We start from the raw sequence: 23,980 nt of genomic DNA on the forward strand, positions 1-23,980 counted from the left end.
GTTAGCTAACTATAAGCGCTAACTATATATCGCGCACCCGCAATCCACTGCTGATGATGTCACATATTACATCATTCATGACATGGTCAGTGACATCACTGATGACATCACTGATGACATCTCAAATGACATCACTGATGACAACTCAAATGATATCAATGATGACATCTCAAATGACATCACTGATGACATCACTGATGACAACTCAAATGACATCACTGATGACATCTCATTTGTCATCACTGATCACATCACTCATGTGATAATACAATGAACCTCTTCAGACTCTAATATAATCTTACATACACTCAGTATAAACAGACACTCACAGACTGTCACTCATCCATGGACTTACTCACACACCTAGTCAGTCATGCAAAGAATCAATCACACCTCCATTTCCTCAACTATACAGTTATACACATCTTACTTATTCAAACATATAATAACACATATTTACTCTCTTATATAATCCCTGATACAAGCTCACAGTGATCGATACAGCCAGTCACACATTCACTGGCTCTTATGTTCAGTTATTTATATATCTCAACTCTCACATGTATTGTGTTTTACATACGTACTTACTTGCACATGTAGCAATGAGAAATCCATTCACTCACCAACACACCCATGCACAGTCAACCGCCCATATAGCTGTTTCCACATGCACTCTTGAACTCATACTCCTAGTGAATCAACTGCTTACACATCTATGCACAGAGCCACGCACCTCCCAGCCACCCACACACACACTCAGCCTCCCATTCAAATATTTGGGCAACCAATCAATAACCCATATGGCTACTCTTATAGCTACTGATCAACACATGCAGCAGCTTACACAACAACAAACATACTGATGCACGAATTAAGACAGTTTAGTCACTAACCCATGTACTCAGTGAGACACATTTAATCACTCACTCATACAGTCAGTCATGCACCTACTAAATTCTTCATCCAGACACTTATACATCCACTCATTCTTCAATATGTGAAACATATTTAAACTTTACAGACACATACAATCACTGGATGTTGTGATCAGTGATGTCATCAGTGATGTCATTTGAGATGTCATCAGTGATGTCATCAGTGATGTCACTGACCATGTCATGAATGATGTAATATGTGACATCATCAGCAGTGGATTGCGGGTGCGCGATATATAGTTAGCGCTTATAGTTAGCTAACTATATATGGAATTTCAATGGTTTTATGCGAGTAAAATAAGGTTTTGTAAATGCTAATTCCTAACTATATATGGCCTATAACCTATGGTTTTTTCATTGAATATATATATATATATATATATATATATATATATATATATATATATATATATATATATACATATATATATATATATACACACACACACACACACACATAAATACATAAGGATTATATAGAAGAAGCTATGACACAACTATGAGACAGAGAATGTTACTATCGCAACGACCATCAAAATCTACAGAGCATGTATAACTGCTATGGCATGAAACTTGTAGCATGGACAAATTCTGGACTTTTGACAACTGATGAATATAAATTCATGAAAAATGACAATCCTGTGATGCTTATAATGTACTTTTATACCCAAGGTGTACAAAAATCCTCTAATACCCCGGACAGGCCAATTATATCAGCCCGCAACAGCAACAATATGTGGACTATTTTCTTCAGAGCCATGTGAAAGGGCTGCCCTCATATGTTAGGGACACTGGGGACTTTCTCTCTAAAACTGAAAAGACTACCACCTGCTTATCACATTGGATGTCACATCCTTATATACATCCATTACGCATCAGGATGGGCTAAGGGCATTAAGACATTACCTTACATACAGAGGACCAGATTTTAAACAACACAGTGCAATGCTGGTTAATATGATAGAATTTTGTCTCAACAACAATGTTTTTATGTTTGAAAACTCTTTATATCAACAACAACGTGGAGTGGCGATGGGGGCCAGCTTCTCCCCCAGCTATGCTTGTTTACACATGGGATGGTGGGAGGAGCTGGTCCTCCATAAAGAGTACCTGACATGTATGACCAACAACGTCAAAATATGGTTGAGATATATCGACAATTTATTTGGGGTTTGGCAAGGTACAATAAGTGATGCAAAGACATTTGTTCAAAATCTGAATGTCAATAGTTGAATTTACAGTTTACTGCGTCCATTAGTTCCAAAACCGTAAACTTCTTAGATGTTCAGATCTACATCAAAAATGGTCAGTTACATACCACACTACAAAGAAAACCCACTGCGGGCAACTCAGTGCTACATGCTAGTAGTGCCCACCCTGAACACTTAATACAAAGTATACCATTTGGGGAGATGTTGTGATTGAAGCATATATGTAGTAGTGAAGAGGATCTCAAACAGGCACAAACATCTAGCAGAAATAGATTTCTAGCTTGGGGATATTCCCCTAGATGCATTGACAATGGCAATGAAACAAGCAGGGATACCCTCCTCTATCATCAAATCAAGCCAGATTTAGCCACCAATGATAAAGAGGGGCCATTCAGGTTTATTTTCAGTTACAGCAAGCAGGGTAAAAACATTAAAAAGATCATAGATCGAAACTGGACCCTTGTTTTGAGAGATCCTGTGATTGGTCAGCTTTGACATAGGAAAGCTGCCATAACATATAGGAGAGCATCATCCATGAGAGATACCTTGGTGCGCAATGATTTAGAGGGTCCAGCTAAAGGCACATGGTTAAGCCAGTGCCTGGGTTTCTATAAATGTAAATCCTGCAAGGCATGCCAACACGGCATCAATACTACCACCAATAAGAGCCCTTCAACCTAACAGAGGTCCCAATCACTAAGGCCCTATCAAGTAAAACGAACCATGTGATATATGTGCTGGAGTGCCCCTGCAGTCTCAGATATGTTGGCAGTACAATACTGCAGGGGCATAAGAGTGTACTCCAGCACATCAAGGCAATCAAAAATCATGACCAGACATATCCGATGGCCCGGCATTTTGGGGATAAGCACAATGCAGATTCAACACTTTTAAAGTATTTCCTAATAGATAGTGTCCCGATCCGAAAGAGAGGAGGAGACCGAGTGAAAGTCCTACGACAACTAGAGACAAAGTATATTTTAAATCTCGATACCAAACATCCGGGGGGCCTGAATCAAACCGGGGATTTATATGAAATACAGTGGAGATTAGGTTTTTTTAAAAAACACAGTCTGAACAAAACTGAGCTGCTAGTCGAATTTAAACAATTTATATTAAAATATTAGATTTTAGAATTTTTTTCCGCCTTTTCTAACAGTTTTTCACACTTACACACGTTTTTTTAACTTGTATATTTAAGGGCACAGTTTGTTTTTTATTATATGCACTTTGCACAAACTACTTTTGTACTAATATGACAATTCAGTCGGCCTGGTTACATAATAGACGTTTACATCTCCTTGTACTGTAACAAAAAAAGCACTAGCACTTTGAACAATTGTTGAAAGCAGGTGCCAAAAGGTATTTAAACATGGACGCCAGATAGCACCATAAAAAGCGAGGTTTTAATCTTGTTTAATATTATGAGAATGATTTAACAGCTTTTTAATACATTTCAGTACGATTGTTTGCTTGTTTTTAAATGCTTTTTAACAAGGGATACGTTTATGGTTTTAATATGTATTGAAACAAATATTTCGTATTAACTATGATTCAAGATTCCTTTTGGAATGAAAGCATTCTTTCTAGGTCTATATAATCGACTATTGAAAAAAATCAATGCACTTGTCACTTTAAAAAACAAAAAAAATTATTTAAACAAACCTCCCACCGTGTAGCGCGCCATGTGATCAAGATCCCTTTGGGATCGAAATGTGTCATGCTGATGGAGTTGTGTGTACGAGCAGAATAAAAATTTGAAGTTGCATGCAACTGTGGTCCGTACTCCATTTTTAAGCGCAGAGGGAAAGCAACTGCGAGAAGGAGTTTAATATATATATATATATATATATATATATATATATATATATATATATATATATATATATATATATATATAACAACATGATGCCTGCTGTGAAGGAAGCCCAACGACAGGTGAGTCAATTAGCAACAACCTTTATTGGAGAAAACACAGCGAGGGGGAGCGCTGCAACACAGGGGTCAAGTCCAGCCTGACGCATTTCATGCAGAGCCACTTCTTCAGAGGCACCGGACTTGGAAGGAAAATGCACAGCAATTTGTAGCACCATATTTAATTGATGAAAGCCCGCCCCAGTGGGCGTGGCTACCCCATGGTTTTCTGTGACTTGTGGTGCAAATTATTCCTTCAGTGAGGTGAAGCGCGTTACCCCCATTGCAAAAAATAAAACCAAGTGGCTCGTGGTGCAGGACTCGGGTCCCCGCTGCAAAGATTGTTCCTTCAAAAACAGGCTCCTGTCCCTTAGCGGCGGCGTCGTTTGGCGTTGTCGCAGGAAGGCTGGAACAGCCTTGGGGCTCACTTCGCGGCTCAGGCAAGCAAGTCAATTAAATATGGTGCTACAAACTGCTGTTCTTTTTCCTCCCAAGTCCGGTGCCTCTGAAAAAGTGCTCTGCATGAAACGCGTCAGGCTGGACTTCACCCCTGTGTTGCAGCGCTCCCCCTCGCTGTGTTTTCTCCAATAAAGATTGTTGGCAATTGACTCACCTGTCGTTGGGCTTCCTTCACAGCAGGCATCATGTTGTTGGATGTTAGGAAGCGGCTTGCCTGAGCCGCAAAGTGAGCCCCAAGGCTGTTCCAGCCTTCCTGCGACGAAGCCAAACGCCGCCGCCGCCGCCGCTAAGGGACAGGAGCCTGTTGTTGGAGGAACAATCTTTGCAGCGGGGACCAGAGTCCTGCACCACGAGCCACTTGGTTTTAATTTTTGCTACGGGGGTAAAGAGCTGCACCTCACTGAAGGAATACTTTGCACCACAAGTCTAAGAAAACCATGGGGTAGCCACGCCCACTGGGGCGGGCTTTCATCAATTAAATATGGTGCTACAAACTGCTGTGCTTTTTCCTCCCAAGTCCGGTGCCTCTGAAGAAGTGCTCTCATGAAACGCGTCAGGCTGGACTTCACCCCTGTGTTGCAGCGCTCCCCCTCGCTGTGTTTTCTCCAAGAAATATTGTTGGAAATTGACTCACCTGTCGTTAGGCTTCCTTCACAGCATGCATCATGTTGTTGGATGTTAGGAAGCGGCTTGCCTGAGCCGCGAAGTGAGCCCCAGGGCTGTTCCAGCCTTCCTGCGACGACGCTAAACGATGCCGCCGCTAAGGGACAGGAGCCTGTTGTTGGAGGAACAATCTTTACAGCGGGGACCCGAGTCCTGCACCACGAGCCACTTGGTTTTAATTTTCGCTACGGGGGTAAAGCGCTGCACCTTACTGAAGGAATACTTTGCACCACAAGTCCCAGAAAACCATGGGGTAGCCACGCCCACTGGGGCGGGCTTTCATCAATTAAATATGGTGCTACAAACTGCTGTTCTTTTTCCTCCCAAGTCCGGTGCCTCTGAAGAAGTGCTCTGCATGAAACGCGTCAGGCGGGACTTCACCCCTGTGTTGCAGCGCTCCCCCTCGCTGTGTTTTCTCCAATAAAGATTGTTGGCAATTGACTCACCTTGCGTTGGGCTTCCTTCCAGCAGGCATCATGTTGTTGGATAGATTTATATATATATATATATATATATGAGAGAGAGAGAGAGGGAGATTGATAGACAGACAGACAGTAGAGCTCGTTGATGGACTCGCAGCTATAATAGCTATTTTGCCTGTTGGAAAGTGACATTTTGACCTCTTTGTAGACTGCGGCACTCATCTGTGTCAATCAATAGTTGTATAAAAGATTACACACTTAAGATCATGAGGACTGTATAGGAGTAACGTTAAAGCTGCTTAGCCCACAATAACAGCAGTGTGTACGCTGGTCTGTATTAATCTAAAAGTGCAACTACCCACACAGTTAGTTCAGTGAATTCTACATTCACTCAATATCTGTGATTCAGTTCATGGTCAAAGTTTCGAATCACGGATGCCTCACTGAACCTCTCAACTAGTTCAGGCCAACAAGATGGGTGAGGTTGGTAAAAATCGCACATTATCAGTGTCAAGAGATGTTCATACACAGCAATAAGTAAGTGCAGTAACAACCAGCATGCTACAAACATGCACCCTAATCTGTTCTAAGAGACAAGGAGTAAATAAATATTAATAAACACTTAGAATAATGCTTTCCCAAAGAAAATGTTGGTGTGCTATGGTGTTAAATAATGTCAGTGCTTTAAGTGTAAACAAATGTGAACAGCCAATTGGTGGAATTACCTTTTCCAGCGTGAGAAGATTTATCTCAGACTGCAGCCGGATTTCTGGTTTGCTGCTTTGCTGTTCCCTGTAATGTTGGAACTCTTTTTCTAGCAGTTTGAATTTATGTTCCATTTCATGGACCTAGAATTAAAAGAACAAACAAAATGTCAGCCCTGGCGTCCATTACAAGTGAAGAAGGTCAGCTGTCATGAAACAACAAGCAGAAATGGGCAAATAGCAAGCAGAAGGCGTCCAGACTCTTCTATTCTACATTTTGGAGAAATCAGCTACGACAGTCAAAAGACATTAAACAGACAAAAAAAACTTTGCAGTCATAAATAACGAAGCTCTTACGCCAGGAAAAAAGAAGAGGGTTTTAAGAGAGGGTTAGTGAGCAAGTCAAAGATTTGCCGCTGTTTATGTCCTCTTGACATTGAGAGGAAGGATGACATGCAGAAACAGTATCTTTAACAGGCAGTCAGGATTCTTCAGAGTCGAGCCAAAACTTTCAGATATGTACATTATGAAGCCCTGGTTGACAGGAGAGGACACATATCTTTGTATTTTTTTGTCATAGACTCGTTAGCAGTTTTTCTTTTTCGCGAATGTCTAGAACAATAAACAAGCAACGATTTCTACTCGCTCAATATGAAATTCCTTAGCCTGCCTTTGAGCGAATAGTTTGAGCAACATTTACCATTACAATGTAAGGATGTCGAAAGGCAGCACAAGTGCATTTGTGGAGATTAACAACAAATTTGCTTATGAAATATTTGATAATCCATATTTACAAACACTATGAGATTGGAATTTACATGTAGTGACTCGACAGTACATGATGATTAACTATACTCAGGGCCAATGGAATTATGCGATTGTACAGCTGCAGCATTTTTCATATATTTATGACCTACAGTAACAAGAATTTGCAATGCCATAGGTCTCGCATTCATGCGAGTTTGAGCTATTGGCATTGTAAACGACAATGCCTTTTATTTATGTTTTGGGTTTTAAAACATAAATAAAAGGCATTGTCATTTACAATACTAATAGCTTAAACTCTCACAAATGCGAGACTTATTGCTTTGCAATAAAGCGTCTTCTCGACCGCTTGCTAGAGTGTAAATATCAGAGGAAGAGACCGGCCTGCGACGTTTTCAAAGTAGTGGTGAATAGTGCCGTGAAGAAGAGGTGTAAGTGTTCTAAATTACACAGACACAAAGTGGGAAGTGAGAGTTACAAATGATCCGAGCTATACACACTAACAAAGCACTCCGACACCTATTGCTCTGTGATTACACTGTTGCAGCTCAGGAGGAAGAGCGGGAGGGGGGACTATTTCCTGCCCTCTCCATGATTTAAGTGTACAGTGTGGCATTGCGTAATGTAATTGCTTTCTTTGGCCTAATAAAAACACTCTAGATGTAGTAGGGCCCTGGCTTCACCTCCTGGTGCAGGGCAGGCTGCGGTTTATGGCAGGCATGGAGGGAGTGAGGGATGGTCTCGGCTGCAGCTCAGACCTCGTACAGTGCCCCTGCTATTACTAGTGAGTGAGCACCACTATTGTGGTGGTATTCGTGGTGCTGGTATTGGTGGTGGCACTGGTGGTATTGGCAGTTATGGTAAAGGTGGTGGTGGTGTTATTGGTGGTGGTACTGGTATTGGTGTCTGTGGTATTGATATTGCTGGTGGTGGTGGTGGTACTGGTGGTACTGGTATTGGTGTCTGTTGTATTGATATTGGTGGTGGAGGTATTGGTGGTGGTGGGTTTGGTATTGATGCTGGTATTGGTGGTGGTATTGGTAGTGGTGGTGGTATTGGTAGTGGTGGTGGAATTGGGGGTAGTATTGGTGATGGTGGTGGTAGTAGTGGTAGTGGTATTAGTGGTGGTGTTATTGGTGGTGGTATTGGTAGCATTGATGGTGGTGGTATTGATGGTGGTGGTAGTTGTGATGGTGGTATTAGTGGTGGTATTGGTGGTGATGCTGGTAGTGGTGGTGGTATTGGTAGTGGTCATTTTGGTAGTGGTGGTATTGATGGTGGTGGAGTGGTGGTGGTAGTGGTGGTGGTATTAGTGATGGTATTGGTGGTATTGGTCGTTTTGGTAGTGGTGGTATTGGTGGTAGTGGTGGTATTGGTGGTATTGGTCGTTTTGGTAGTGGTGGTATTGGTGGTGGCGGTATTGGTGATGGTGGTATTGGTAGGTGGTGGTATTGGTAGGTGGTGGTATTAGAGGTGGTGGTGCCAATATTGGAGTTGGTGGTGCCAATATTGGAGGTGGTGGTATTGGTCATGGTGGTAGTGGTGGTGGAGGTGTTGGTGTTGGTATTGGTGGTGGTATTGATGGTGGAGGTGGTATTGGTGGTGGTGGCGGTATTGGTGGTGGTATTGGTGGTGGTGGTAGTGGTATTGGTGGTGGTAGTAGTGGTGGTATTGGGGTGGTTGTATTAGTGGTGGCATTGGTATTGGTGGTGGTATTAGTGGTGATGCTGACATTGGTAGTGGTGGTATTGATGGTGGTGGTATTGGTGGTGATGCTGGCATTGGTAGTGGTGGTATTGATGGTGGTGGTATAGGTCATTTTGGTAGTGGTAGTATTGATGGTGGTGGTATTGGTGGTGGTGTATTGGTGGTGCTGGTATTGGTGGATTAGTGGTGGTATTGGTGGTGGTATTGGTGGTGGTGGTATTGGTCGTTTTGGTAGTGGTGGTATTGGTGTATTAGTGGTGGCGGTGGTATTGGTGGCTTTAGTGGTGGTGGTGGTATTGGTGGTGGTGATGGTATTGGTGGTGGTATTGATGGTGGTATTAGTGGTGGTGATATTGATGTTGGTATTAGTGGTGGTGATGGTGGTATTGGTGGTGGTGGTATTAGATGTGTTGGTATTAGTAGTGGTGGTGGTATTTGGTGGTGGTGGTATTGTTGGTGGCAATATTGGAGGTGGTGGTATTGGTCGTGGTGGTACTGGTGGTGGAGGTGTTGGTATGGATGGTGGTGGTGGTGGTGGAGGTACTGGTGGTGGAGGTGGTATTGATGGTGGAATTGGTGATGGTAATGGTGGTATTGGTGGTGGTATTGGTGATGGTGGTTGTGGTGGTATTGCTGGTGGTGGTATTGGTAGCATTATTGGTATTGATGGTGGTGGTGGTACTGGTGGTAGTGATGGAGCAAGGACTTTTAGAAAAGAGACTTGCTCGGAAGCAATCCGCTCCTTTATCTTACTAACAAGTATTAAAAACGGTTTTGTGTAAAATGAATGCGCACCACACCAACACGCGGGTTAGTGACGTTTGCTTATGTGTTTACTAACAGTAATAGTATGAACAAAGGACTAAACTGCTTTAAAAAGGGAAATCTTTGTGCAAACGTCAACTGCCATCTACGTAGTATGACGAGCTGTCGCTTGGAGGGAAATCCTTGCGCATGAGCAGAAGATACTAATATGAAGTCTTGAAGACTCGCATGTCTGGCATCTGATTGCTTGAAACTAAATCAAGTGATTTTTACTAAAGCTAACGTGAGGATAAGTCTAATAAATACATTGGGATAGAGTAGAGATGGGTGGTATACAGTGAAACCATTTATTTTTTAAGTGACATCTGTCTTTCTGACTTTATCACTAGTGTGTATTTGGGCCTCTCATGTATGGCTGGAATGGGCTGAGCCATGTGACATTCGTGCATGGGCACTGTAAGCTGCTTCGGATTGATGACACAAAGGTTGGGAAAAAGGGCACGGACACAGAGTGCCCGAGCCTGAGAACGGATGGTGAAAAGTTCAACTGAATGGACCTGCATGTTAGAGTTTAAACAAATGTTGCAAATGAAACATGAATGCGGGTGGGAAATAAAGAATAAATTAAGGGGATGTGTTTGTGAACAATAGTTTAACTGAATTTAATAACATGTAAGCATGGTGTGATGATCTTCCCCCCTTGCCTGACCAATCATATTTAGTATTTTTACGATCCTGAAACATTAATGGGTGGAACATGGAGAGCGACAGGAATAATTGAGATAGCTTTAGTTAGACGTCAATACTGAGAAGAAGTGAACCGTGGGTGCTGTCGGAGTAGCGAGAGAAGCTGATGCTGGGAGAGATGCTGATGAAGAACCGAATGCAGAACCTACTATCCTAAATTAATTAGGATTAGACAGAAGATCGCAGAAGAATTTCGAGGAGGAAGAGTGTGTCAGAGAGGGGTGCGATGCAGTCATCGGTATTCCAGAGAGGTCATCTATCCTGTCCTGAAGTCTTTGTCGCCTGATCTATCCCGAGGGACCCTTACCAGCCCTTTGGCCAGGGGGTTGGTCTTCACACCATTCTTGGTAAATATAATTTTGTGCTGTGGAACAGTCCCCCCCTCCTGGAAAGGAAGCATTATTGTCCCTTTATATAAAAAAGGGGCAAGAGATCTCCCACAAAATTATCGGCAAATTGCCCTGCTTGATGCCATCGGCAAGGTGTTTGCAAAGTGTGTGCTTTCTTTAATTAATGATTGGGTATCTGAACATAATATTCTGCCTCTGGAGCAAACAGGTTTCAGACGAAATCATGGAACCTTAGATAACCTGACCGCATTGCAAGTTATCAATGAAAAATATGTGAAAGTGCGGGGTAGTCAGGTATATGGCGCCTTTATTGACTTTACCACCGCTTTTGATAAAGTAGATAGAAATCTGCTGTGGAGAAAGTTAGTTAATCTTGGTATGCCTGCTTCCCTAATTAATTTGGTCCGCGCCTTATATTCTGACACCTGGTGCAGAGTCTTACTTGGAGGTGATCGCGGCGCTTCCAAATTAATCCAAACATCTAATGGGTTGAAGCAAGGTTGCCTTTTGGCTCCATTGCTATTTTCATTGTACACTGCTGATTTTCCCATCGCTCTTTCTGCATGCGCCGGTATTGCCCCATCTTTGGGGGGTGTTCAAATTGCATGCTTGATGTATGCAGATGACATCTTAATTTTGGATCTCACCCCAAAGGGCCTAAATGACCGATTGCACGCACTTCATAAATACGCCGAAAGTCATTTTCTATCAATAAATACGGCAAAAAGCAAGATAATTTGTTTTTCTGGTAGAAAGAAACTTAAATGTTTTACCTTTCCATGGGTTGTAGGGGGGGAAAAACTAGAATGTGTGAAATCTTATACCTTTTTAGGTAAAATTGTCACTCACAATCTAAGTGACAAATCACACATAGACAATAATTCCCGGAAGGCGATTTCCCAGGGAAAGAGCCTAGTCTCCCTATATAAAGCCACAGGTAGAAGGCATTTCTCTATTTTATTAGATGTTTTTAGAGCGAAAGTACCAGCCTCCCTGTTATATGGCATTGAATTAGTTGATCCAAAAAAATGGAGTTTTCTAAACTCGGCAGAGGGAAAAATTCTTCGGAGTTTAATGTCTGTTGGCACTGTAAATTCGACTGCTTCCTTGCGTCAGGAATTGGGTTTACGCAGCAGTAGGGTTCAAGGTCTTGCTAGTATCATACGTTGGGTAGTAGCATTATCTAAAGGTGAACCCAATACCTTGAGAGCCCTGATAAAAAAGGAATTGCTAGGATCTTTTAATGGCTTCTCTTCAATTGTAAAAAATTTCAGATTTGCTGTGTTGCAATTGAAACTGGATGAGGAGACTTTATTTTCACTCTCCCCTCATCAATTAAAAACAGTTTTGAAGTCAGCCTCTTGGGAATTGGGGTTTTGTCTTGATAGAGACTTTTGTTTAATGAAAAAAGGTTGTACGCCTGTTATTGAATCTTATGCCCTGCGGAAAGCTCAACCATATATGTACTGGAATATCTCCCATGGCGTGAGACGCCTGGTGTACTTATTAAGACATAATTTGCTTCCACTAAAAGTTTTACAAGCCAGCTGGTATGGTTGTTCGGCACGCTGTGATCTTTGCCAATTACATGATCAGGATTTAGATCACGTGATGTTCGTTTGCCCTACACTGATGCCATGCAGGCGTAGATGGTTAAGATCAATCTGCATACAACTCAATATACTATCAGCGTCTTCATTTAAGGCAGCCTTAATTAAACCTCCTAATGAAATGTTTGTTTATAGACTGTACAACTTTTTTAAATGTTTTTTGGACTTGTATTAAGATATTTCTTGTGATTATGATGAAATTATCTTTTTTGCTTTCCTTCTATTTTAATATTTGTGCTTTGTATGTATATGTTGTTTTTATGTGGACCTCAAAATGAGTTCCGTATCATAATAAATAAACTTTGGTTGGTAATTTTGTGCTATTTACAGATGTTCTTTTCTCTTTGTCCTCTGCCTTTCTGAGCACTGATTATTGCATGAATCCAGAGTATGTTTGACGACTTAAATGCATTTTCTCTCCTATGAATGACAGTGACTGCACTGTGTATTTGAGATGGTTCACATGCGTTTTGAAATTTAGATAAAGATTTAAAATTTCCCAAGTCTGTGGTTATTTACATTAAGTAAAGAATAAGTTAACTTCTGTAATTTCACCATCAATTAGTTCAACTAATGGTCCATCGACCAGAGGAAAGAACTTTTTGATCAGTGAAAGATTAGTCAGGAGTATTGAATAACTAATCTTGAAACTGTGAAAGAAATGTATAAAACTTTGACTACAGCGGTTTACTCAACCAAGTGTGTGAGTGTTTATGGGCCCAGGTGAGTATATGGTAGTGGAGTGTCTGTTGTTGGTACGCCGCTGGATCAGGAGTGGTGGTATTGGTGGTATTAGTGGTGGCATTGGTGTCTTAGTGGTGGTGGGACTGGTGGTGGTATTAGTGGTGATGGTGGTAGAGTTGGTGTTGCTATTGGCAGTGGTATTAGTGGTGGTGATGGTGGTATTGTTGGTGATTGTATTTGTGGTGTTGGTATTGGTTGTGGTGGTGGCAGTGGTGGTGGCAGTGGTAGTGGAATTGGTATTGGTGGTGGTGGTGGTGGTGGTATTGGCGGTGGTTGTATTGGTGTTAATAAAACAGGCTTTTGAAAACAACCCATCAGGTGGCTTTAGTGCAGATGACATGTAACACAGATGTGCTGTTGCCCGTTTCAGCCCATTAGCACAGTATTATGTGCTACCTGGAATTCTCATGACTTAATTTCCTAATCATTTCTAAATCCATTCTACTTGGGGGTTTGAAACAGACACCAGATAATGCCGGGTTAAAGTGATTGAAAAAAGCACCCGTATTATGGGGGCTGTCGTGCTGCTTAAAAAATACACAACCGGTTTCAGCTGCAGCAGCACATGTCCGGCCTGCAGTAAGAGAAACTCAATTAAGTAAATAGTGCTTACAGACTAAATAACAGGTCCTGTGTAACAACCTAAGTAAAGGGGCAGGTCGCCATAGGAGGTTACAAATGAAGACAAGGCCGTACTAAGGAGGGACTAACAAGCCTATTAACGGATCCGAAGGCAGATTTACGAAAGACAATGACACAAGCCAATGAAAAATACGGGGGGAGAGTGGGCGCGGATACTCTCGCATACTCTACTACAGCAGTCCCGCAGAGCGAGCAGCGCATGCGCACTGCCACTATCCTCGACCTAAAAATGACAAATAATGAAGTAATACTATCAGAAATTATGCCGCATCACACTGCTTAATTTGCCTATTCTTACAGCATAATTTGGCCCTCTCCTGCCGCATAATTTACCCAATTCCTGCCGCATAATTCCTGTGGCCCTCACTATACTGTAATTTTCATAAGTAACTGGCTGTCATCTGAAACATACTGTAATTAATGCACTGTGTGGAGAAGATCATAAGCGTAAAAAGTAACAGCAGCAAATCTATTTCTTTGTTATATTTTGTATACCATGTAATGTTTGAACATGTCACCTCTTTTTGTGCTTCTACCAATCTATAACGATATTCACCTTGCAACACCAGGGAAATCAAAATTATCTCCCTGGAAATGATCTTTGAAACGTAACGTCAGTGATATTGAATGGGCCATAGATTATGTCATGTCCACAAGTGGCAGCCCTAAAGTGCTTGTAACACCAAACATTGCTTTCAAAACAACCTTAGCCAGTGCTGCTCACTCCACTTCCAGGTGGCTCTGGCAAAGCCTCCACCGACTCATCAATGGTCAGCTGCCGCTCTTCAACATCTGCAGCGCCAAAGGCCCTGATGTGTACAGGGAATCCTGCACGGTAGAAACCATATATGCAAACAGCTTCTTATATAGTATGACACGCAGCACATTCTGGTATATCTCAAAGCACAATGTTGCCTTAAATTGTATTGTATTTTATTGTATTGTAATTGCATTTATATAGCGCTTACTACCCTTGACAAAGCGTCAAATCGCTTTTTCGGCGAGTAGCACGCTACTCCGGGACCCATAGAGGATTAGTGTTGAATTAGTATAGTGAAACATGCAAGTACATTTTAAGTGGTGGATAGGTTAGTCAGTTATTTGGATTTGGAATGATAGCAGAAGGATAGAGGAGGGCAAAGGTTTGTATTTATATAGCGCTTGTTGGCGCACGCTATTCAGGAAGCCTACAAAGGATTAGTGGTGCATTAATTTGGTGAAATATGAAGTAATTTCAGTGGTGGATAAAAGCAGTTTCTTGGAGTGAGAAGGATACCGGAGAGATAAAAGGGTAAGAAAGATTTGCATTCATATAGCACTTGTTACCCTGCATGCTGAGAGCGGAACTGGTCCTGATAGATGACGGCAGCATGTCCAGAAACCTGTTAATATTTTTTTCCCTACTGATGAAGGAATAATCCAGAAACAAGTGTCTAGGGATATGCTTTGAAATAATGATGCGAGCCCTGGCTATGAACTGAGAACTGAGCGAGAAACACGAACTACATGAACCATGATGCTAGAGGTAATCACGCTGGACGTGTCAGCGGCATGCTCCCAACCCCCTTGTTGTTTAAAATGGCTCCTGTGAGCCGCCGAGCTGACGAGCTCGGGAGCAGCGCCTGCATGCTGAGAGCGGGACTGGTCCTGATAGATGACGGCAGCATGTCCAGAAACCTGTTAATATTTTTTTTCCTACTGATGAAGGAATAATCCAGAAACACGTGTCTAGGGATACGCTTTGAAATAATTATGCGAGCACTGGCTATGAACTGAGAACTGAGAGAGAAACACGAACTACATGAACCATGATGCTAGAGGTAATCACGCTGGACGTGTCAGCGGCATGCTCCCACCCCCCTTGTTGTTTAAAATGGCTCCTGTGAGCCTCCGAGCTGACTAGCTCGGGAGCAGCGCCTGCATGCTGAGAGCGGAACAGGTCCTGATAGATGACGGCAGCATGTCCAGAAACCTGTTAATATTTTTTTCCCTACTGATGAAGGAATAATCCAGAAAAATGTGTCTAGGGATACGCTTTGAAATAATGATGCAAGCACTGGCTATGAACTGAGAACTGAGCGAGAAACACGAACCACATGAACCATGATGCTAGAGGTAATCACGCTGGACGTGTCAGCGGCATGCTCCCACCCCCCTTGTTGTATCACGCCAAAAGTCGAAACCTTGTACAGACAGCTGGGAAAGGAAAGCGGCAGAGTAAATCAGCCTGCTGTCAGTTAACATATATTTCTTTGCAGGTGAAGGTGTAACCCTATAATAAAACAAGGATGGGTTGGATGTGTCGTACCCAGAATAGTAGTCAAACTTCGATAGAAATGCTTTTGAACTGCCCCTTGGTGGTTTTGGGCAGTGTTCCCATTGTGTAAAGTTAAAAACCTCACGAGGTGTACTAGCCTTGTGTAGAAAATGCCATAATGTTGAAAACAGAGCATCTCATCAAAATTAGCAGTACCATCATTTACCTCATCAGAGGAAGACACAGTTGAACGTTCTAGATCTTCTTACATTTCATATACTGCATCAATGTCCCAATCATCAGAAATGGTACTGGGGGTGATAATGTCATTCAAAGAAATGTTTTTAAAAATGTGGAATTCGTATTAATTCAGTGGGACCATATACATCAAATAATACCTTATCCCATACAATCCCATCTGGAACTGGAACAGCTGAAATGTTCACCAGGGATAAGTCTCTCAGTTTACAATCTGATGTGTGTGGTTTCAGAACAAATTCACTAGGTGTACTGTAGAGCATTCTGGGAAAAATTTATGTTCATGAGAAGAAAGAACACAGTCACAAAACCAATCCAAAGGACTAGAAAGAGTAATGTAATTGTAATCCAAAGGTGCAACCATGGAAAAACAAAGTATGTTCTTTTCAGCCACAGATGGAAGACACGCACCTTTAGATCAACGGGCAGGGGCGGTGGAGGTGGTGGTGTTTCCAATGCATCGGAAGAGAAGTCATCAAAGTTTAGGAAGTATCCAGAAGCAGTCCAGTCTATCTTGGGCAGCTCAGCAAGTTGGTTCGAATTAGATGAAGACTCGATCTGCTATACATTGACTTTTACCTTGTTCTTTTCAGGATTAAAAATTGAAATCTGTGTTTTTGCCCTGGTTGACAGCACAGCTGTCATTTTTTAAACAGGAGGAAGACCTACTTCATTGTTGTTTATCGTGGTCTCTTGTTGAAGAGAGCAGGCTTCGTTTGTAATTAAAGCTTCCATCTGAACCTCCTGTATGGCAGCAAGAGGAGATTGGTAGCTACACAGGAACGCATGTGGCTTACTGTTAAGAATTGGCCACATAGTGTGGTTTGATCAGATCAATAGAGACTAACCATTTGTCACTGCGTCAGGCAAGGGGCGGGAGAAGACCAGTTCTAGTACCTTCAACAGCCAGGACAGGCTTTTTACTTGGATGTTGCTTTGTTAATCGTAGAAATCATTAAATTCCTGTAAAATAGCCAAACGTTCATTGATGTCAAACAGTGTATCCGCCTTCACTGTGCTGGCATTATCGTGGTCTGGGACCCACATCTTAACCCCAAACATGTTACAGAATCTCATAAGGAGTCCGATTACCCAGGGATTTTCTTGGCATATTCTTCAAAGCCCTCTGGACCCCATATAGGTGATGGACCCAACTGCAAACCAAGCCTAAAACTCTTGCTGTTAAAGACTGCTTCAAGTCCAGGTTTCTCCTCTCCACTACAGCGTTTCCCTCTGGTTGGTATTAAGAAGAGAAATGCAGGGTCACACCCAAACTTACCATGACCTATTCGTAATCCCAAGTCCTAAACGCCGGACCCTTATCAGAATGTAGTGTGGCAACTGTGTACGTCCTGTTAAAGACTTCCAGATCCTTAATAACAGTTCAGTAGGCAGCCGATCGCTGTGGCCATACCTCAAGGAATCGAGTGCAGGAATCCACTGCCACCAAGATATACTTGTAAGTCCTGACAAGGGGTCGCACTGGTCCAAATATACACAAACCAAGGGCTTGTTTGAAACCAAAAGAGGTGTCTGGGGTGGACCTGCCACAGTGGATCCCTTCATTTGCTGACAGATGTCGCATCTCAGGACAAAGTCCTTGGTCTGTTTGTAAAGACACGGCCACCAATAGCCTTGCTGCAATAGTGAAATTGTAGCAACCACCCTTGCATGTGCAGAAGTTAGACCCTCATGTGCAGCCATAATCAATCACAGTCTGCGTTCACTGTTTGGTATTACTCTGTCTCCCACACCTGGAATCTGAGCATACGGTATGTTTTGTGCATCTCACTTGTAGGAGTACTTGAGTGGAACATCTTTAGGCAGGTGTAGGATGAAAGAATTTACATGAGATGTTTACTGCCATGTTTACTGCCATGTTAAAGCAACTCCTGATCTTCTTGAAAAGACTGTTAAAAAAAATGCCCCTAGGGTTTTAAAATTACCCTAATAGTACATCCTGTGTGCATTACGGTACGAGGAGTAATGCTGTAATCTTAGTAACGTCGCTTACATTTCTTTATGCGAAATGACCATAAGTAGGCCAGCTAAGCGGGTGTAATTAAGATTTTGCCCAAGCCTAACCTACTCCCTTTGAGGACACACAACAGGATTCCCAAAGGGGAAGCTGTCTAATGGGTCATCTTTCCCCTTTGCATACGAGTTAACATTTCGTTTAAGCTGATGTCACCTTTTCAATAGTTGGCATCCAAAACTGTGGCCACCAACCACTCATAAATTTGACTGCAAATGCAAATTAGAGGGGATGCCTTTTTCACATCCCCACCTAATTGTGAACCAGACTCACTTTTCCCAATTGCAAATGCTTAGTATATGTGCCCCACAGTTCTATTTCAAGTGATTATCGATAATCAAATGAACAAAATGACCACTAAGGTTGTCTGTCCTGATAAATGCACCTGTCCCTCCTTGGATACTTTGAATGATGAAACATGTCAACAATTCTTGACTCGAGGGGCTTGTAACACATGGAGAGTTAATTTTAGATTTATGTTAGAAAGTCCTATTAAATGTTATAGTGCCCACGCTCAGACAGTTTTCAAAGTGGGCAGAATCTCTCAAATGATGGATTAGGTTGACTGACGTCACATACGTGGACAACGTCAGGGAGGGGTCGTGTGGCGCCGTCCCCCGGCGCGCAGTGGTGCTGCTGCTGCAAAAAAAGTCCGGATATAGTCTAACGCCTGGGGATATTCTAAGTTAAGGAATCTGCGGCTAGATGTCTCTATCACATACTAAAATTCTAGTTCATACACAAAGGGCTCCAATTTCTTCCATTAAGAGTTGTGAATTTAATTTGGGCATAGCAGCCATAATCTTGGCTTTAATCATGGATTCCAATGAGAGGGATTTAGTTATTGAATTGTAATTGCAGTTCTCAAGCCCTAATATCTTGCATCTATTCATATCCCAGAATCTCTTTGGTAACTTTTAATTAGCAGCAAACACTCTTAACATTGTCAAAGGAGTCAACCACAGTCTTCGTCCGAGTCGGCTGCTGCGTTCATGTCCAAGCAGTAGCACCTGGTGAACGTGGGCATGTGGCTGAATGGTACCTGTCTTGCAAGGGCACAACAGCACACAATGCAGCAGTCATTACCATACTCCTGGAGGAATATGTCCACACCCTGCCCTGAAGTGGACGCTTTGATTTGTTGTGGCAGAAGGTGATGCTTGCCAAAACAGCGTGCAATATCCCATTGGGAATGAGCTCAGCTCGTCTTCTAGGATGGCCAAAGCTGGTTGGAAGAACATATGTCTTTTGTCTTGTCCATGTAAAATTGAATGCACCGTAACACTGCTATTAAGTGTAAAGATTTTTTGCTGAAGTTGGGGAATCTGGTAAAAAGGAACATAGGGCGACATGTTCATTCAGATGAAAGTAAGTAGGGACCTTAGATTTACCTTTTAGGATTGGTTTGGGGGATAACTTTGTCGCTTCTGAAGCACAGGAAGGGTTCCTTTACAGTAAATGCTTGAAATTGGCCTACTTTCCTTGCTGGTATAAGTGGTAGGAAAAGGATTGTCTTCCAAAAGATGAACTTTAGATGTGCTCTGTGGATTAGATTAAAGGGAGGCAGCATGAGCTGTCTTAAAACAGTATCCTGTTCCTAAAGTACTTGAGTACACCACATTTGTGGAAATATCCTAGATGTCCTGTCATAAACTGTTTTAAGGTGGTTTGTCAAAATAGTGATGAGGTGTGTCTTGTTCTCCTAAATCTCAAGATTACAGCCAGGTGGGCTCTCACTGAAGTGTATTTAAGGCCACAATTGCCCAGCAAGAAAGGAGGTTTTTGATGAGGCTCTAAGACACTTGGTGAAATCATTTGTCTTCATACCATATACAGACACAATGTGCTTAGAGTTATACATCTCTATGATTGCCGTTGCTTGTGCCAGCAACAGGATGTTATTGCATTCTGCTGACAGATTTAAATGACCAAACTCTAGGTAGCCAGGTACCCGGCTGCCAGGTTCAGTGATTCGAGGTTGTCAGAGACTATCTTTTGATTGTGTCTGGAGAGAAGCCTGAAGGGCCCTGATGGAACTTCGGACAGTATCAAGACTTTACTGTACTAGTACTGGGGTAACCACGTCAGAGCAATGAGAGTTGGGGTACGGTGCTCTGCCTTCCCAGTCATAAGAGGGTCAAGGGAAACATAAGAAAGGCATATGCCAAGCCGCTCAACTATTTGACTGAAAGGGTATTGCTCTAGTTTCCTCATTGCCAGAACCTGATGGCATAATACTGGCATTTCTTGTTGTACAATGTGACAAACAAATATAGTGGGGCTCTCTCCATTTGTGGAAGATGTAGTCTACTTGATACTGGGGGAGCTGCTAGTTGTAGCAGACTGATAGTGCCCAATTGAGTGCCTGCGCCCGCTTTTCTGGAATCCTGCAGGCATTCTACTGTGATGTCCACCGGATTGGAGATGGCCCAATCCTATAACGCAAAACCAAAAGGGATGATGGATGGAGTGTAGAACATTGCAACCACTCACCCCCAGTCAACTGATCTGGGTTTAATCCATCACACACACCACACACACACACGCAAAGTGAGCAAGGGACCCACGTCTGGGCATACCCTGCCAACGTAGAGCGAACAAAGCAAAACCAAAGGGAATTACATTGTTCTGCATTCTGTTCTGTCCATCAACTGTTGTTTTGCATATATATGGCTAGCTTCAAACTGGAATGGCATGGTGAGCAACAAAACTATGGATTTAGGCCCAGATCTCTAGGCTGGGGTGAATTTATGACATTGTTCTGCATTCTGTCCATCAACTGTTGTTTTTGCATTTGTTACGGGTATGCTCAGACTTGAGACCCGTGGAATCAACGTATCCTGGCTGATGAGGGCTGAAAGCCCGAAACCGGTCCTAGAATTCTTGCTTTCAGTCCAGGAAGGACCTGGCTTGGCAGTTCAGGCTGGACTGTTCCCATGGGGCACAGGGTCAAGATTGATTTGCATATGGCTAGGTTCAAACTGGAATGGCATGGTGAGCAAAAAAACTATGAATTTAGGCCCAGTTCTCTGTACTGGGGTGAATGTATGACTTTGTTCTGCATTCTGTCCATAAACTGTTGTTTTTGCACCAATCCTATAACAGCTGCACCTATACTAGCTACGCCTCTTCCACCGTTTTTAAATATGAAAAACACAGAAGTCTTGTTCTGTGTCTTGACGAGTATGCTTGTCCTGTTAATCTAAGGAGGAACAGTTGTAGGCTTAGTCTTATGGCTTTAGCTTCAGCATGTTGATGTGTCGTCTCCGTTTCAGACCATAATATCAGGTTGTCAGTTCTTGTGTGAGTGTTCCCCAGTCCTCTATGGAGGTATTTATAGTCAGCATCACTTTGTCTGATAAAAGTCTGCAGTGAGGTTTGATGGAAACTTCCACCTCAGCACCTACTTGAGCCTTCTTGTGACTCGGACTGTGTCGTCCAATGAACCATGCACTTGTTACCATTAATTGTCTAGATCTTGTTCAAGACTGCATATATCTTAATTTGTTTACCTACTATTTTGGGACAGAATGCTCCATAAACATTTCTATTCACTTCAGGATTTTCTTTTTTAAACAATGTCCACTTTCTCTTGCCAAGTTATTTAAGATGCTTTCTGTTGAAAATTATTTTTTCCTACCTGCTGTTGAAGTCGATGCTTTTCCTCTTCAAGCTGTCTAAATCTGGACTTCTCCAGTTCAATTTGATGGGCACAATCTTCTCTGACCCTCCGCATGCTGTCTTGCAACTCTTGCATGCCACGTTCATGATCCGTATGCAACTCGGTCTTCAATTTTTTGAGCTACAAAAAGGAAAAACAAAAAAATATTGGCATTCTCAAACAGAATCTGGGAATAATAAACCAACACTGCTGAACACATATTGGCCTGAAATGTCTGGACACTGGATATACAACTAAAAGCCTAAGCTGGGGTGCCTGCTTTCTCGCCGATATGGTGTTGGTGGCCAGTCATACATAGGTCTCACTAAAGGCCCCCTAAGCCAGGCAAACATATGAGACCGTACACTAAATGGGTGGGACGTGCAATAGCCTTGAGCTGCTATGGCACCTTTATTTAAAATCTTCGGGCTGCACCCGGCACCTCCAGCTGCAAAGAAATAAAATGCATGGCAGTGGCCAGGTGGCTCACTACAGACAAGACTTTTACAAATGTATTATACGATACAGTCCAATAACAGAAAAAAGAAAGTATTTGAGTAATGAAGTTGACAATTGTATGCACTCTTCCTACTTTCTTCCTTGGCTGGCTGTATATATTATAGAACCCATTCTCATGGACTAGTAGTCTAAACGGCTTGGTAAATCTGGTTTTGCTGGAAGACAGCATTACTAAACTGCTTCACGTGTTTATTCATTCATTTACGAATAAAGAAAACCACCACCCACGGGGGGCGTGGCTTGGCTGGCTGCAAGATGGCCGCACACTGAGTGGGCTCTGCCGGCCAAGCACTTAAATCCGTTATAATCCTGCAGATATTTTTACCTCTGGAGTGCCCCTCAGCTGTGCCTTGATTCCCCCTTCTCCGCGGAGCGGATTCCCCGAAAATCCGCCCTCTGGACGTGCACGGTGGTGGGGCTGTGTCATTATTCCTGCGAGGCCGGGCTCCCGGCCGTGGGCTTGCGGGCTCGGGCCATCACCACGAGGAACTGCATCCGGGCTCTGGACTCTGCAGAGTGCTCCGGCATCCCCCGGGGAGAGTGTGGCGGCTGCTGAGACATGGCGGGCGGGGTTGGGGGGCTAACCCGTCCCGCTTGGTGCTCCTGGTGTGTCCTGGGCTGCTTTACGCGGCCACCGGTGTCACCTGTGTTTATCGCTGCAGGTGGCGGGCCCCCTGCGCCTCCCCGCTCGCACTGTTCTCAGTGGGCCGCGCACGGCTCGAGTCCTGCTGGCTTCCGGGGTGCGCGGGCGCTGCCCGCTGGGGGCCAGTCTCCTGTTTGCCTCCTGTCTTGCTGCGGGCTGCGACCCTGGGGCCCGACCTTGAATCCTGCTCCGGCCCGGTCTCTCTTTAAAGTGCTGACTCCCGGAGCCGTCCTTCCACCGCCTCCGGCTGCATTCACGGGAGGAGCCGGCTGGCGGCCTTGCCTGCTGGGCCCTGCGGCCCTCGAACTGTGGTTTCTCCTCTGCTTGTGACAGCAGGGGTTAACTGGACATCGCTGGACACCTCCCGGGCCTGGTGGGAAAGTGTGGTGGCCTCTGTGGATGGGCGGGAGGGCGGATTCGCCCCTCCTCGTGCGCTGCGGAAGGGGGGGTAGGGGGAATGCCGGTGGTCTGGCTCCCTTCTAGCCGCTTTGTGCGGTCTCCGTGGGCGCCTGGGTTGTGAGTCGCGAGTGGCGGGCCCCCGCTTATCTCTGCTCGCCATTGTAGCAGATTGGCGCGCTTCCACCCCACCCCCCTCACCTCCCTGGCGCCGGGGGGGGGGGGCTGTTGCGGCTGCGTGGACTCTGCCTATTGCACTGTATGCCCTGATTGTTCCTGCCCCTGGCTCTGCTGGGTTTCCACCGCCACCTTTCCTGCTCCCTCCAGGTTGCTGCCTACGTTAGCCTGCACGACATCACCGCGGCCGCACTTGCGCCGCATCCGCTGATTGCCGCTTCTACCCCTACGGTCCTCTTGCGACTATTTGCGTCCTGCCCTGTGCTTTTGCCCGGTGTCCGGCCGCGCCTGCTTGCTCCTGCATTTCTTTACGAGGTGTGCTCTGGCTGGGCTGCCATATCTGGGGGGCTGGTGCTCGGTTTGGTGACTGGTGGCGTGAGGGGCTGTCGCCCTTGC

The 23,980-nt window shown here is 43.8% G+C and overlaps 1 protein-coding gene across 1 annotated transcript in view; it reads right to left on the reverse strand.

Annotated features, from left to right (window-relative positions):
* The window catches only part of CEP120 (centrosomal protein 120), a 375,016-nt gene that overhangs the window by 88,892 nt on the left and 262,144 nt on the right, over positions 1-23,980 (reverse strand). Inside the window, exons 16-17 of the mRNA XM_086961084.1 lie at positions 21,829-21,990; positions 6,330-6,452 (exon numbers count right to left, since the gene is read on the reverse strand). Of these exons, the coding sequence (XP_086817210.1) occupies positions 6,330-6,452; positions 21,829-21,990 (285 nt within the window). The remainder of the gene's footprint in view (positions 1-6,329; positions 6,453-21,828; positions 21,991-23,980) is intronic.

This window comes from Lissotriton vulgaris, chromosome 3_1 (assembly GCF_964263255.1).
Source record: "Lissotriton vulgaris chromosome 3_1, aLisVul1.2, whole genome shotgun sequence".
NCBI classification, from domain to species: domain Eukaryota; kingdom Metazoa; phylum Chordata; class Amphibia; order Caudata; family Salamandridae; genus Lissotriton; species Lissotriton vulgaris.